Source organism: Harmonia axyridis, chromosome 2 (assembly GCF_914767665.1).
Source record: "Harmonia axyridis chromosome 2, icHarAxyr1.1, whole genome shotgun sequence".
In the NCBI taxonomy this organism is placed as follows: Eukaryota; Metazoa; Arthropoda; class Insecta; order Coleoptera; family Coccinellidae; genus Harmonia; species Harmonia axyridis.
In genome coordinates, this window is record NC_059502.1 from 28,724,502 (window position 1) to 28,741,951 (window position 17,450).

General features: G+C 34.9%; 2 protein-coding genes across 3 annotated transcripts in view; one reads left to right on the forward strand and one right to left on the reverse strand.

Moving 5' to 3' along the window:
• Positions 1 to 332: 332 nt before the first annotated feature.
• Positions 333 to 8,424, forward strand: LOC123674168 (gamma-glutamyl hydrolase-like). The gene is made up of 4 exons (XM_045609090.1): positions 333 to 805; positions 4,614 to 4,664; positions 7,364 to 7,593; positions 7,866 to 8,424. The coding sequence occupies exons 1-4, from the start codon at positions 606 to 608 to the stop codon at positions 8,351 to 8,353; spliced, it is 969 nt and encodes a 322-aa protein (XP_045465046.1). The 5' UTR covers positions 333 to 605; the 3' UTR covers positions 8,354 to 8,424.
• Positions 8,425 to 9,497: 1,073 nt separating this feature from the next.
• Positions 9,498 to 17,450, reverse strand: part of LOC123674169 (carbonic anhydrase) — a 55,017-nt gene continuing 47,064 nt past the window's right edge. For both annotated transcript variants that reach the window (XM_045609092.1, XM_045609091.1), the window contains exons 4-7: positions 11,919 to 12,037; positions 11,758 to 11,853; positions 11,028 to 11,246; positions 9,498 to 9,854 (exon numbers count right to left, since the gene is read on the reverse strand). In XM_045609092.1, coding sequence (XP_045465048.1) covers positions 9,720 to 9,854; positions 11,028 to 11,246; positions 11,758 to 11,853; positions 11,919 to 12,037 — 569 coding nt within the window. In that variant the 3' untranslated portion in view covers positions 9,498 to 9,719. The remainder of the gene's footprint in view (positions 9,855 to 11,027; positions 11,247 to 11,757; positions 11,854 to 11,918; positions 12,038 to 17,450) is intronic.

A 17,450-nucleotide genomic window follows, 5' to 3' on the forward strand; every position in this document is an offset into this window, starting at 1 on the left:
GTAAATTACTATTATTACAAATATTTGAATTAATTCCAGTAAACGTTTCATGTTTTGTTTCACGACTTTGCACGATCATACTCGGTTACACGTCGCTTTTGATTGGTCAGTATCGGGTTTTAATTAATGTATCCAATCAAAATCAACGGAAATGACAAGTATGACATTGCGGCGCCGCCAGGAACTACAACTAATATTTTCAATTTGGTCGAATGTCATTGCATTCAAAATTTGACGAGTGCATTCACCATGTTTTTAGACATCTTAGTCTATGTTATGCATTCTATGTCTATTTCTATTACCATGGATATCATTCTGAAATCACTGAGTTGATCTTCCGATTAAAGTTCTTTGAAAACTTCAGGGAGAAGTCAAAAATCTCCCATGATATTCTCAGCGCTATTTGAACGAAATTATCTAAGGTTTTGGAAGCAAATCTCTCAAAATCTTGATAGAATTATCAATGGAAAAGCACCCAAGCCCGACTCCATGACTTATAGCGTACAGACGAAAATATCTAGTAATCGATATTGCAAGCAGCTCCGTATCTATTCCTGTCAAACACCGCGTTGAGAATAGAATGTGAATTTGCGTTGCAAGTGAAGATGAAAAATTTGATATGTTTTTTATGCCTAGTTTTACAAATAACTTTTGTAATATCAATAGATACGCCTATTATTGGTATTCTATCTCTGGAGCCCTATGCTATCAAGAAATTTTACCCTCATCTTCACATAAACAGTTACATAGCAGCATCATATGTGAAATTCCTTGAGAGTGCTGGTGCTAGAATTATTCCTGTTTGGTGAGTCGGAATGATCATTTGATTCGTCGAGCAGAAAGTATTTTTTTAGTGGTGTTATGTTGATTTCATTCCATTAAATTTCAAATGAGAAATATCTGTCAATATACCTAACAATTTGAGAGACAACGTATATTCTTGATGCAGATCGTTATCTACCCGGAAACTAATCAAGAAATTGGACTCAATGAGGTTTATTATTTCAAATTCAATCGAACTAATATTTATACAATACCTCATGAAGAAATGTTGATAGTTTCTGATGTTAATCTTTACTTTACTTTACTTTACTTTACTTTGGGGATTTGAGGTACTATAATTCTATTCGAGGGAAACCGGCTGATGCTATCCAAGGTGAGTAGCGATAGACTTCCTCTGTTTTTTGACATATTATCCGGACGTCTTCTACCGGTGAAAATCATTTACATTTTTGCAATTGCCGCGAATAAAAAAAAGCGTACATAGATATCTAGTTTTTGAGTCACTCTTGTGGAGAAAATTTAGGTTTTTGTACTTTAGCTGTCACATCAATGCATACAACGCTGAACACTATACTGCTGGCTTTTTAATTCAATAGCCTTTGTTTTCATTTAGTTATCATTGATGTTGGATTATGCGATACTAATGACTCTAAAAAGATCGAAACTATAGTCTCTCGCTACTCATCTTCTATCGCATCACATTTCCCTGTGACTAACCTTTAACCTAGATACTGCTAGTATTTTCTTATTTGTTTACAGGATAGATTGCGTTTAGTGGGCAAAACCCGACTAGGGGTTCCGTAAATTAGGACCCTCCGAAATTTAGCTTTCAGAAAAGAAATATATTCTTGAATTTGAATTCTTGACTTCGTCTTTTCAAGCAGATGGGTATCTTAGATCCTAGATTCTAGAAAATAAAATATATTATTCGTATCTAAATTCTGTTGAGAAGTTGAAGCATTAAAGTTGTTTTCAAAACGCTCCCACGCCATTATAACGATAAAAATAGCTTTTCATATTATGGAACAATGTCCTCAAATATTTTTGTCCCCCATTGAAAAGATAATGTGTTTCCCTTTATCATCAGAATTTCTCACCAACGCGATAATATTGAAATCGAGTGTTCATTCAATTAGGCTATCTCATATATTATAATCTTTATGATGATGGAACCTCAGTCCATTTATATTGCCCCAGAATTATTCGCATTACCAAAGTAATGAAACATTGAAACTATATAGTTTTCAAGAATTATATGAATGAATCACGATGGGGTTTGGATGATAGCCCTTTTCAGACACATTGAAAGTTGTTAATACTTTTTGATATAGGTAAGCGACAATACCGAAGCACTGAAAATTTTTTATATCATTTTGGATTCCTATCCAAGAAACCACATTTCCAATAAAATCGTACTTTCTGTTGTCCATTAAAGCCCAGGGTACGATGATGAATTTCACGAGCGAATCAATTACCTCGTGGTATCAATAAAAAACATTATGAAAAATAGTGAAGATTTATCGGGATATAACTTTTGTCTTCTTATATTTCTGGTGAATTAAACAAGGATTTTTTATAATTTATAGGGAATTCTCAATATTTCATAGAATACATCATACACTGATCAACAATTGCTAGGGATCACTTATGAACTTCTCTTCATTTGTATTTTTTTCAAGTTATCTCGTGAATATCTGTACATTATATGTTCTCTTAGGGAAAAGTAAGATGTTTTGAGTTGATTATATCAAAGTCTTCCTCACTTCATCGGCTCTTGTTCACAAAATCGATTATTATCTGTAGGCTGTTACAGGTGGAGTGAAAAGCAATGTGGTATTTGTTATTAAAGCTGTTTTTTTCTCTCGTTCAAACACATAAGGTGACAATAATTGAAGAGATGAGAACAATATCAGCTTATCAGTCATACCGAGAAGACGTTTGGCTCCTGTGCAACTGGACCAAATCATACGGTGGATACAGGAAGGTTTGTCCCAGCGAGAAGTGTCCCGGCGGTTGAATGTTTCGCAAAGTGTCGTGAGTCGGGCTTGGAATAGGTTCATCCAAAACGACTCAGTAGCTTATGTTCATAGGGGAGGTCGGCAGCGTAGTACAACAGCTGCCCAAGATCGTCTTTTGATCCTCAATGCTAGGAAAAATCCCACTTACCCGGCGTCGCGGCTCAATAGATCACTGAGTGTTACAACAGGAGTTCTAATTTCGAACCAGACTGTAAGACGACGACTACAAATTCGTGGTTTGAGAGCACGTAGGAGGGTACAACATCCCCGTTTGAATAGGGAACACCGGGTTCATCGACGGCAATGGGCTGAGGAGCACCGCAATTGGACACTTGAAGATTGGAGCCGATGTTGATTTACGGATGAGTCTAGATTTCGTTTAGTCAACTCCGATGGACGTATTCTTGCTTGGAGGGAAAGAGGTCGAAGGTATGCAGAACAGTTTATGGTACCCACAACAGCTTTTGGCGGAGGTTCTATATGTTTATGGGAAGGCATTTGTTTGAACCAACGCACAGAGTTGGTTGTTCTGCAGAACACCACCATGACCAGCCAGAGATATCACGATATGATTATCGAACCCATAATTGTTCCGTTTGCGGCTGCCGTGGGCGAGAATTTCATTTTAATTGACGATAATGCCCGTCCACACCGTAGTCGTCTGGTTAATGAAGCGCTAGAAACTCATGCTATTGATAGGATGGACTGGTCAGCACGCTCTCCAGACATGAATTGCATCGAACATGTCTGGTCTGAGATGTCTAGACAATTGTCAACCTTAGAACAACCGATCCATAACCTGGAGGACCTTCCTAACGCTTTACGGTATATTTGGACGAATTTTCCCCAAAATTTTATAAATCGTTTGATCGAAAGTATGCCTCGTAGGGTAGAATGCTTGAGACGAGCTCGTGTGGGACCAACTAGGTACTAGCTTAACCGAAACTTCAGCCTTCTTGTGGTGTCATCATAAAATTTTTATGTAATTCAAACACAGAATTTTGAGTGTTCCTAATAAAGTCTTTTTTTCTCTCCAACTTTCCATTTTTTCATTCTTTTCTCAAGTGAACCATATTATCAACTGAAAATACTCTCATATCTGACTAAATTTATAATCTTGGAGCGAATTTTTCAGAAATAAATTTAGAACAAGTAAGTGATCCCTATCAATTGTTGAGCATCAGCATATAACATCAAACTCATGTTATTAGGCTTGATATTTAGAACGTTGCCAAACATAAACGTACTTCGCAAAACATTAATTTCACTTCTTATGACACATTGGGGGCATTGAGGCAAGTAAGTCTCGAGTACTGAAATAATCACAAATTCATCCTATAAAGACCACCTCAAATTTTTATTTGAGGTGAGTGAGAACCAAAGCAGTCGTAAGAACTTTGAGAATGCTGGACCAAGTTCTTTGAATAAAAAAGAGGAATAAGAGTAGGACTCACTTACCTCACGATATGGGGCAAGTGAGGCATTCGTAGTTTTTTTTTCAAGTCAGAAATTCTCACCTTAGAATAATTATTTTGTTAAGTTTGTGTGTTGGTTTATTGAATAAATATCTAGTTGTGTCTCAATCAACAAACATTGTTTTATTCGCATTTTCGAGGAAGTTATAACTCGTTAAACCTTAAGGTATCTCAGTTGCCCCACCCTCCCCTACATATAGAGAAACATGCTGAAATGCGCAATACATCAATTAGGGTTCGTTGAAACTTGTGAATCATAAATTCTTCCACTGAGGAAAATACACCTTCAAACAGAATTGCCAGAATTTTTTTCATCTAATACAATTAATTATTTCAGGATAGGACAGGATCAACAGTATTATGAACGTGCAGTAAGGTATACTAATGGGTGAGTTCATCATGCCTTTATGATTGCTCTGAAGATGCTACCACTTTGCTTTTGTCACCTGCTGTTGCGAATTTTGAGCCAAAAATTAGTTAACGAAACTTTCGAAAGAAAAGAGAGACCTATTCGATCCATAATAGTTGTAGAAAAGGAACATAAGTCTTTAGAATAATTTACATTGAGCACATGTAAAATTTCGGGAGTTTCATGTTACAAGGACATATAATAATTCCTCTTGAGCCTGAAATTCCGGGAGTGCATATAGGACTAGGGGAACAATAAAATGAGATATTTAAAAATTGGGTTCCTTGAGGAGAAAGTTAGATTTTTCTGATATGAAAGCCAAGCGGCATATAACGGGTGTTATGTATGTAAAGGGTGTTTTTTTTCGAGGTATATAACTTTAAGTTGGCATTACTGTTCAAGATGGCGACAGATTTAACAGCTGTCAAGTGATTTATTCTCAGTTTGGTTTGACAATTCATCATGAATAGACTCACGCCTGAACAACGCTTGCACAACGCTTGCAAATAGTGCAATTTTATTTCGAAAATCATGGTTCTGTGTGGAATACGTATCGCGCACTATGTCCCTTTTATCGTCGGCAAATTCGTCCATCAGAGCAGTTAATTCGATTAACCATGGAACGTTTTCCCACCACGTTTACTCTTATTGATAACTAGCATCCCCAGAGACGCCGTACGGTGCGTACAGAAGAAGCTATTGCTGCTGTAGAGCATAGCATTGAGGAAGACCCGAATGAGTCTATCCGCCATCGAGCACAGGAATTGGATCTGTGTCCATCCACTTTATGGAAGATTTTGCGGAAGGATCTTGTTTTGCGTGCTTACAAAATCCAACTCGTGCAAGAATTGAAGCCAAACGATCATCAAGTAAGGCGTAGATTCGTCGAATGGGCCCAAAATGAGATTGCCGTTGTTCCCGATTTTCATAAGCGAATTTTGTTTAGCGATGAAGCGCACTTCTGGTTGAATGGCTACATCAACAAACAAAACTGCCGCATTTGGAGTGGAGCTAATCCTCAAGTGTATGTCGAAACACCGTTACATCCAGAAAAACTGACTGTTTGGTGCGCTTTATGGGCTGGTGGAATCATTGGTCCGTACTTCTTCCAAAACGATGATGGCCAGAACGTTACAGTCAATGGTGATCGATATAGAGCCATGATTACTAACTTTTTCATTCCTGAATTGAACAACCAGCTCGTGCCACAATCGATTTATTGAAAGACACGTTTGGTGACCTCCTAATTTCACGTTTTGGTCCTGTGAATTGGCCTCCAAGATCTTGTGATTAACACCGCTAGACTACTTTCTGTGGGGCTATGTTAAGTCATTGGTCTATGCGGATAAGCCACAAACCCTTGACCATTTGGAAGACAACATTTGCCGTGTTATTGCCGATATACGGCCACAAATGTTGGAAAAAGTCATCGAAAATTGGACGTCCAGATTGGACTACATCCGAGCCAGCCGTGGCGGTCATATGCCAGAAATCATATTTGAAATGTAATGCCATAAGATTATCTTGTGGATAAATAAAATTCATGTCAATCGAATAATCCATCGTTGTTTTATTGCAATTTAAAGTTCTATAGCTCTAAAAAAACACCCTTTATAAACGAGGGCAGTACTGAATGGCTCTATCATATACATACATGAATCTGAACGGATATGAAATAACTCAAGAAACTTGAGCTTTTCGTTGAAGATTTCAGAGAGAATGAGAGTTTTCTGTTTTTTATATGACCTTGCTGTCTCATCAAATTGGATTATACAGGGTGTTTCCTAAACATGCGGCAAAAATTCAGGGGGTTGTTCCTTGGACTATTCTAAGAATATTTTGTCCCTTGATGATTTTTGAAAAACCTCTTTGTTTCGAAGATACAGGGCGAACAACATTTTTCATATTTTCAAAATTAATAATAGTTTAAATAAAAATGCGTACCGCACTGTGTTTACTAAGTAGGTACAATTTATTTTTAAATTTGTTTAACAAAATTCCAATTACTAAAAACGGCCAGTTTTTTGACTAAAAATTGCTAATACATCACAAAACGAATTCAAATGAAAACCGTGTTTAATCTGTATTCCTTTACCATCTGCACTTATCAATTTTTAGTCAAAAAACTGGCCGTTTTTAGTAATTGGAATGTTGTTAAACAAATTTAAAAATAAATTGTACCTACTTAGTAAACACAGTGCGGTACGCATTTTTATTTAAACTATTATTAATTTTAAAAATATGAAAAATGTTGTTCGCCCTGTATCTTCGATATCTTCGATAACAAAGAGGTTTTTCAAAAATCATCAAAGGACAAAATATTCTTAGAATAGTCCAAGGAACAACCCCCTGAATTTTTGCCGCATGTTTAGGAAACACCCTGTATATCTAGTTGAAGCAATAAATAATTTTCAAAATGTGAATTCCAATAAAAATTAAAATATTATTCCAAAAATGTCTATGAATGCTCACAGAGCTTACTCGGAGTAATACGAGTTTAATCGAGTAAGTTCATGAACGCAACCCAATGGTTCTACGCGAAACACCCAAACCATGGGATTGATATAATTGTCTTTTTAGCTCGTCACACGCCAGAGATAGGAATTATTGTAAAAAATAAGGATTGATATCTTTCATGGGATACATCCATATTCTAGACAAAAATATTTTTTTTCCAGCATCCTTTTCCCCGGAGGAGCAACGTATTTCAATGAGTCCAAAGGCTATGCAGAAGCAGCACAAATTATTTTCGATATCGTCAAAAAGCTGAATGATATGGGAGTGTATTATCCGCTTGTAGGTATATGTTTGGGAATGCAAGTATTGGCGTATACTTCAAACGACAGCAAGGATATTCGAGTTAATTGCAGTGCCATGAAAATAACCCTTCCATTGGAATTCGAAGAAGGTATGATTCTTAGGTTTTGAATACATATGTAACTATTTTTAATTATTATTCAAATTATCTTAAATCTCAGAGAATAATTTCAAGTTTGTAGTAGGTCGAGAATAAAAATTCGAGTATTTTTACGATAAATTCATTTTGAAACTCATCTCAGATTTCAATATGTATTTCAAAAATGGATTTTTTTAGTTAAAATCGGTTATCCGATTTCAGATTTCTTCTGTATGTGTATATTTTTACTTTATTGAATGAGCTTCAGATCTTCTCATTTTCAGATTTCAAAGAAAGCAGAATCTTCAGAGAGATACCAAACGACATTTTGTCCGATATGAAGGATAAAGACGTGACTTATAATTACCACGAGTATTGCCTGACTCGTGAAGGTTTCGAAGAGAACAATCTAACACATATTTGGAGGGTGGTTACTGAAAACGTGGATAAAAATGGAAAAAGATTCATATCACTAATGGAACACAAAAAATATCCATTTTATGGGTTTCAGTTCCATCCAGAAAAAGTTAAGTTCGAATTTAAAGAATCTTTAAAAATTCCACATGACGTTTTCAGCGGTAGAGTGACGCAGTATTTCGCAGACTTCTTCGTAGGAGAATGTAGAAAAAACAATAATTCGTTTCCCGCTAAAGACATTGAACATAAATCGCTGATATATAATTTTAACCCTGTATTTGGTAGTTCAAATTGTACCTATTTTCAACTCTACTTATTCACCGAAGTCGATACAAAAGATTACCAACTCACCTGAATTTTATCATAGAATAATATTTTGACCAGAAAGTGAATCCCTGTTGGAAAATAAAAAATGTTTTTAAAAGATATGTGGTTTTCGAAAGTATTTCCCAAATTACACGCATCTTTTTAGAAATCTTCGGACAATTCTTGTAGCCCCTAGTATGGCTTAATTTTGAGATTTGCTGCTATTGTACAGGTTGAGTGTTGATGTTGGACATCAAAGTCCACCGTGAATTCGTCTCATCAAATAAATCGGTGTACAACTTTGTTTTCGCCGTTTTTTTCAAAAATTCGAGGCTATACATTTATGATATGGCAAATCGTTTGAAAATCACAAGAGCTCAAATATCTCGGAAACTGTTGATTTTCGGATATCAATAAATATGGTTCAAATGACAGCAAATGAGTCATATTAACACGTCCTTTAAGGTTCACGACAATTTTGGAAACACCCTGTATACTGATTATTTCTGATGAACCACAGCAATTTTTAGTGATATTTTAGTAACCAAAAATAAAGCCGCGATTAGACGTTCAAGGCCTATTTCGATGTCAATAATTCCTGAATGGACTATACTATATAGGTTAGTAGATATCAGTTGTAGGCCCCCGTGATTTTTTGGCCCCCCTCAAAAATTCCTGGCCTCTCCTTGGTACCCCTATTCTTGAAAGCTGGCGTCTCCAATAGATATAAACATTTGTAAGCAAAAATATTGAAGACGTTTTATGAAATGAATGCAAAACTTAGAACCAATTTATTTTTCAAATGAACTATTCTCCTCCTTTTGATTTGTTTATTCTTTGAGATACGAGGAAATAATGAACCATGAATCTTAGTGCAAAATTAGCAATGTTTTTTCGTTTTATCCGATTTTTTTCTCGACTTCTCTGCAATCTCTGTTTATTCAGTAATGCACCATTTTGGGTAGACCAATTTTTTTCATTTCACTATAGAAAATCTAGAATAGTTTCAGCATTGGTTTTTTGTCACTCACGAAGTTTTGGTTGATTGTGGGACATTATATTTGTCTTACCCTTATGACTAGAGATTGATGGAAGAACGCTAAGTGGGGATTTAAAAACCCTACTCACTTATTATTTTATATTATCTATATCTTGGACCAAAAATTTTAGGAAATGTAAATTTTCTGACAAAGGTATTTGAAAACTTTTATTCATTATGTCACATTGTTGATCTATAGGTAACTCTTCTATTGTACTCTCAAGTAATAAATTATAAACTGTCATGGAGATTGCTCTCAGAATTATACATCTTCAATAAAACATTTAATTATGTGTATCAAAATAATCAGTGCTTCTCCAAACACGGTGCTATTTCTGAAACTGTATATTTTCAGTTTTCAATTATTTCAAACATATCAGCACCCCTCAAGAACTTCTCGTGGGCCCAAAGGTAGGGTTGGCCTCGAGTTAGCCTTGATTGACCCATCGCAGTCTTTACAGGGACAGTCCTCTTCTTGTGGATGGAACTTCAGATTTCTGAAGGCTGCTAACTGTAAAAATAATTTCGATCATCATTTAAATATTGAAAGGCTTTTTTAATTAGCCTCTTAATAGGAGTTCCCAAATAATGCGAACAATTCTATTTTCAAGGTATAAATTTATTGAACTCATCAATTGTGATTAACTAATATCAACTATCTATCAGTGAATATCTGAAAAATATCAGACTTTTCGACAAAAATGCAGGGCTTTCATAAGTGCAGGAAGTGGTGCTTGCACCTGTACCTACAGCGGTATAATCATAAAGCAGATCATTCATATCTCGATTCGATCTCGAGTGAGAGGGCGTTTCTGAAAATGACTGTTTCCAATATTTGGAGGCTTTTATGCCTTCGCAAATTGGTGTTATTCATAACGGAATGTGTTGTTTTCAGTACTTCGCATTCAAGAATTAATAAACCAGAAAATATTGTTCTCTCTGGACAAGCTGTGAAGGTTTCCGCCAGTACTAGCTTCCTGGGTGTTCTAATTGATCATCAGCTGAATTGGTCGGAACATATCAACTCATTGCGTAGTAAATTGAACTCTGTTCTCTACACACTCCGTGTTTTGGCATTGCAGTCCGACTCTGAGGTTATGAGGACAGTGTACTTCTCTAATTTTCATTCGATCATGTCCTATGGAATCATAGCTTGGGGTAACGGTTCGGATGTTGGGAGGATTTTTGTGGTCCAAAAAAGAGCACTCAGAACCATGCTTGGTTTCACTGCGAGAACATCTTGTCGCGGACATTTTAAAAGTCAGGGAATACTTACTACTGCCAGGACTTATATTCTCAAATGCTTATTATTTTTTAAGAACAACCATGATCTGTTTCGGGAATATGATAATTCCAATGGAACAAGGCTCATCCACCCGTTTCACTTTCCCAGATATTCACTTTCACTGACGCAGAGAAATGTGGAATATATGTGCTTGAAGCTGTTTGATAAGCTCCCGAGGAGTTATCGAATACTAAAAGGAAACCTTTACAACAATCAAATCAAAAAATTATTGAATCACAGGCTTCAACGACAATACTAAAATGATGAAAAATGAATGATCTTCATATCATAAGATGTATGGAAATAAATGAAATTTCCTTTCATACGATATAACATGTTCCTATACCAAAATTGTAAGTGCGCAAGAAGTAAGTGTATGTGTATTTCTTTTCTAGTCACCTGTTCTTGTGAAACTTCGATGGGTTCCTTGAATACAATCCATATTACGCATTCTAAGCAGGGTGGAGTGGTAAGCGATCCACAGTACGTGTAGTAGCTCATATCTTTTGGTAACAAATTAGCAGGATTTAGAGCTGGGCATTCTGCTCTTTGACCTTTGAATTGAATTTTTGGTAGTTGGGCTACTATCTTATCAAGTTCTTCATGTTTTGCCCCAGGCTGAAAATAATGAGTATTTAAAACTAAAAACCTTTTTGAAAGATGGGTTGATGTCGTTCAGGATATATCTAAAACAGATGATAGGCCAGTAAAAAAAATCTTACTTAAAAGTACCGTTTGATTATTTCTGTTGTGTAAACTGTAATAACTAGGTTTGGTTAGGTGTCAAAAACCAAGGATAATCAAAATTAACAAATTTTTCACAATTCATGTCATGGGTTAACCGAAAAACAAAATAACAATACATTTTCAATTTCTTTTTGACGAGATAAAAATTTTTCATCAAAACGCCAAAAACAAATAAATAAAAATAAATAAATAAAACAACATTAATAATATTGAAGTCTTTCAAACGGAAACGGAGGCTTTCAGGATATAGGCTCATATGGAGTTTTCATTCTATTTTTGGACGTAGAAGGTACCAATGCATTTTCAACCCGATTTCGGGAAACCTTGTATATATAATACCTAAATTTTGATATCACATTGGTCTATAATTTATTATATTTACCTTCAAGAATACTCCAAACACGCAAAATCCATCAGGATGTTCTGCAGCCTCTTCTAAAGAAGAGTATTTTGAGGAATTCCAGTGAACCATGTGCAACTAAATGAAAATAACAATGTGTTGTTAATCATCTAAGGCTTACCATACTCGGGGAAAATGCTCACCTCTGCAGCAAATTTTTTTCCTTCTATAGAGTGCTCTGAACCTTCATCATCCTTTTCACCCCAGTGGCAATGAATTTGGGCCAGTTCATATTTTCCTTTCATAGGTCCCCCGGATAGAGCTGTTCAAAATGTAATTGGAGAATGAATTGATCTTGATAAGAATTTTCATATGCTAATTGAATTTGGTGTCGATAGAAGATAGACGATAAGAAATCAAAATGGACGTTTGTTCTATTATTTGATGTAGCTTTTGGCGTTATTAAGTTTTCAAACATTGAAATGAAGAATGATGTCATATCACCAAGCAGGCGTAAATGTGTAAGAAAAGAGGAAAGTTGTAAACCTGTATCTAACTTCATTAAAAGCTTTTTTCTACATTCATGCAAAAAGCAAAACTTTATTGAACTATATTTAGTGGAAAAAGAAGTTCTTTATTGCACTAGTGCAATAAAGTTTTTATTGCACTCATCTGTCATTCTACTTCAACGTGCTGTCATCATGACAAACTTAAACGTTCAAACCCACTACATATTTATTAGATATGCTGTGAGATTGGCAATACGTTTTAAACAGTTACATATTTTATATTATTTTGTATTAATGTTAGCAGCCAGAGATAAACAAACAATGCCTTCCCGAGAATAACTCCTTAATCAAAACTGATCCGATTTGTAACCGTCTACCTCCATAGAGCAAACTGTCTGTACTATGACAAGTTGCGCTTTTCAATTTCACGTCGAGTGCAATAAACATTCACTTTTTGCATTTGTTGCATAAATAAATATTTAGCCAAATATGCCGTTAATTTGGGATACAGAATAAAACTTGGCCCAATATTCTTAAGAGGGAACACCACTACGTGACATTCTCATAATATGTCCATATTTGCCAGGAAGTGTAAGGACAAAGATAATGAACTGAGTTGCCAGAACGATTGAATGATCAGTAGAAGTTAAGAATAATACGAAAATTCCAACTTTTGTCTAAAAGATGCACTTAACGAGTGTTTTTATAAATTTCTACAAATCAGAGATTTGCCTTTTTTGTAATAATGTTTTGAAGGATTCTCTTTACGAATATTTTTTAAATACATCAGTGAATTGTAGGGATACCATATCATCATTATTTTTTTGCGAAAAACGAAAAGTTACCAAAATTATTATTTTTTTTCGTCCGCAAGTTAAAATTATTGAAATACTGCAGTGTAGATTATCGTCTAAAAAAACATATGAAAACCAAAACCCCATAATAATCAATGGTTTGTAAGAAAATTCCGTTTGGAACTGTGCAGTCACGTGGTGGAGCTCCCTCTTAACAGTGAAATTTGGCCTACTATTGCCATAGGACTGCTTTTTTTCTCTTGAATATTGATGAAATTGATTGGAGTGATAGATAATATTATTGAACTTAATCTAAAATTCTAATCTTATCCCTTCTCCTGTAATGAAGGTAGTCAATTTGAAGCAATTTCAAGTCGAGAATTCATCTAAATTCGATCTATACCATTTCACTTGGTTTTCTCTATTTTTTGTATATTCATGTCATTAGTCCCTCATATAAATCGATAGTTTAATTTGAGGGAGTACTTTTTGTTTAATTCAAGTATCTGTAAACTTTGATGATGAATATATGTTATTATTATTATTATTATTATCATATAAATGTGGTTACTTTGAATGCCAAATGCTGGAACCATCAGAGACACAATTTATTATCTTATTATTTTGGAATGTTTAGAAATATGCTACAGAGAATATTATATTATGCGTTGTATTTTTTCACAATTACTCGTAACTAATGAAGTTGCTTCAGCAGAGAGCTGAAAATTAATCATTCGCTCTGGAGTTCACAGCCATAATTCTGAGAAATCAGAAAATATAAAACACAGAATGTAGTGAAAAGGATGATAAAAGAGGGTCACTAAGTAAGTACATATTATTAATTTATACAGGAAAGAAGAGGAGAACATTTCTAGAACACCATTTGAGGAGAATATTACCTACTTCTATGTTCTGAAAAAGTTGTAGAGCGTGCTGGTACTCACATCATCAGTGAAAATTAACTATGAGACTTCCTGTATTTGTACAGGGTGAGCCATATTGAACACTTTTGAATGGGAAGTCCTACTTCTAAACTAGATGACGGTGTCTGAGGGCCAATTTTCATGAGAATTAACTCATTGGCGAAAACCGCAACTCCATAGCTATCAGCTATTAGTTACCGTTACTTAGTTATAGAGTGTTTTACGAAAATGTTTATTTTCGAAATATTGCTGTAACTTTTTTCCTGTTCAAAGTTTTTTATTTCTGTGAAAAAATTCTCGAGGCATCTGTTACCGTAAAATTCAAAGAAGTTAATTGATTTTCCGCAAACTGATATTTCATGAGATATCACTATGAAATTTTTTTTCGAATGGAACATCCCGTATATTTCTACTTACATATTTTGATAGTAATGAAAATTACCATTCCAAAAATACAGCATTTTCAGAGAAATGAAAAAGTTTCAACAAAAGAAAAGTTATAGCAATATTTCTACAATAAACATTTTCGAAAAACACCCTATACCTATGTAACCATAATATGTAGTTATGAAGTCGTTGTTTTCGCCAATTAATTGGCCCTCAGACACTGACATCATTTTTCCTCTATCTAGAATAGAATAACTACTTCTCATTCAAGTGTCCAATTTGGCTCACCCTGTAAATTAATATGAAATTTCGAAAAAACATAGGATTTACAATGCAATTCAAATTCAACGCCCTGTAGAACCTAGATACAATATCTGGTTAAAGTATGTATACTTAATCTTGAAGAAACCTGTACAATAATGTCTTCATTGTCCCTTGATATTTGTGCACGATACTAGTTGACACAAATGAAAAATTACGCGTGAAATGGGAAGGGTCAGTTTTCTTGATCGTCACATAGGAACAGGACTTTATGAGGATCCTGAACTTTAACAGTCCCGAAATACTTTTTCATTGTACTACTGATATTCGTCGCTCACACATAAGTTTGTTTGGTTTACCAAAGGTGAACAGCATTTGTATTCACAACTGTACATTGAAAACGACTGAGTAACAAAACTAGTTTCCTCTTTCCTCTGCTTCTTCTGAAAATTCGATTCGGACAATTTAAACTACCCTTCAACCTACGAACAACACAATTCGGTTAAACAAACTAGGGTATTATTTTTTCTTCCAACACGAGAGGATCTGAAAATTGCAGAACAACATAGTCCTCCTTTGAATATATTGACAAGAATTGTAAATTACCCATTTGTTACTGCAATCCTACAAATGTTTATTTTTTTGAGCTCTCGTCGAAGAAAAGATCACTCCATTATTTCGTCGGAATGATGTGTATTTTCCGAATTTTGATTTGAGAATGGTCTCAAGCGACAAGGTTCGATAAACTGATGAAGAATCCGTGGCCAAATTATACAGCGTGATTTACCACGGGGGCGTATTAGACGATGTGCCGAAAATTTACATGTTAGGGTTTGAGGCAATGATCTTTCTCCCTAAAATTTTTTCAGATCTCTACAGCTTCCGGCTATACCGAAAAGAGACTACTATTTCCTTATTTCAAATGGTACATCCGGTATATTATTGCATCATTAGTAGCTTTTTTGATGGCAATTTCAGCAATATGCCATATCTTGGGTATGAACTCAACGGTTCATGAGTTAATGGGATTCTTATGAAAAAAATGATGGCAACGAGGACTGACTTTTTTTAAATTTCTGCAGAAAAAGGTTTTTTCCAGAAAACTTTCATTTTTGATCATGCAAATAAGTACTATTATAAAATTGTTTGCAATTTGGAATCAAAAAAATAAAGGGTGTTTATTAGAAGATCATTAAGTTGGACAACTCAAATTCATCAAAACTCAAGATTTTCAAATTAGAGCCTATATTTTTTATTATTTCAGTCAATTCTACGTATAAAAAGAGGGGGGGGGGTTACTTAAACATACCCTATACCAAAAATGAATACTTTAAAAATTTTCGAGAAAGAAATTTAAATGAGGAAAAACCGCAATATCTAACTGTGGTCAGTAGTCTGTGACTTGCGGAAAACACAGAAAGTTACAAAAATTCGATGTTTTGATATAAAAAATATAGGTTCTGATTTGAAAATCTTGAGTTTTGATGAATTTGAGTTGTCCAACTACATGATATTCTGATAAACACCCTGTACATTTTTGGTCCAAATCGCAAACAGTCTTATAGTAGTACGTATTTGTAGAATTGAAAATGAAAAAGGTTTTTTCGAAAAACTTTTTCTACAGAAATATAAAAAAAAAGTGAGTCCTCGTTGCCACAATTTTTTCCATAAGAATCTCATTATAACTCATAAACTGTTGAGTTTATACCAAGGTAAGGCATATTGCTGAAATTGACTTCAAAAAGCTATCTAATGAAGCAATAATCTACTGGGTGTGCCATTTGAAAGGAGGGAGTATCTGTTTCTGGTATAACCGGAAGTTGAAGACATCTGAAAATAATTTAGGGAAAAAGATCATTACCTCAAACCCCAACATGCAAATTTTCAGTACAAAATTATTGGTAGTTTTCCATGAACGTCTATAGGCCATCGCGGTGAATCCCCCTGTATTCTGTCCGTCTGGCAGTGTACACAGTATTCACGATCCTGAATGACGCAGATAATGCCGTTAATGGGCTAAATCCGACTAGGGGTTCCGTAAATATGACCCTACAAAATTAACATGAGGAATGATGATTGCATTTCAGAAGAAAATTTTATGACAGGGAAATTCACCAGAATGAAACGAATAAAATCATGGGAGAAATGAAAGATGGTGTATTCAAAGGGATTAAAAAAACCGAAAAATATGATGATATGGAATATTTTTTGTGGTTTGGTCCATCCGATCCTGTCAATATAGCAGACACTATTTCAAGGTACGGTATAATACTCTGGGAGCAAGCAATGGAGGACGAACTGACACCATTAGCTGATAATGGGACTTGGAAGCTAGTTGATCATCCTGAAGGAAAAGTATGTTGAAATGTTTTCAAGTTGAAGAAATCTACCGATGTTAATACACCACGTCAGGAGGCTAGACTGGTGTAGTCCATCCGATCCTGTCGATATAGCAGACGCTTTTTCAAGGTAAGTATGGAATAATACTTTGGAAGCAAGCAATAGGAACAGAGGATGAACTGATAATGACACATGGAAGCTAGTTAATCATCCTGAAGGAGTATGATGAAATGTTTTCAAAATAAAGAAATCTGCTGATGCCCAAATGGGCAGGTGATTATGTAGAAATAATTGAACCCGTGGTCAGACTTTCAAATATAAAACTGTTCTTTGTGCTAGACGCAGAAAACAATTGGTAGATTGATCATATTGACATCTAGACTCCATTATTGAATGGAAATTAGCTGGAAGAAATATATATTAGTCAACCTCCAGAATTTAGTGAGCCAAAAAGGCTGAGAAAATAAATTGAAGAAAGCTATTCAGATAAAGGATCTTGGTGGAATGAAATATTTTTTTGG

Excerpts from the sequence above, each read along its gene's own strand:
- LOC123674168 (XM_045609090.1), top strand. The coding sequence starts at position 606 with ATGAAAAATTTGATATGTTTTTTATGCCTAGTTTTACAAATAACTTTT. Across the intron at positions 806-4,613 it reads GCTAGAATTATTCCTGTTTG|GATAGGACAGGATCAACAGT; the intron begins GTGAGTCGGAAT and ends TAATTATTTCAG. Across the intron at positions 7,594-7,865 it reads TCCATTGGAATTCGAAGAAG|ATTTCAAAGAAAGCAGAATC; the intron begins GTATGATTCTTA and ends TCTCATTTTCAG.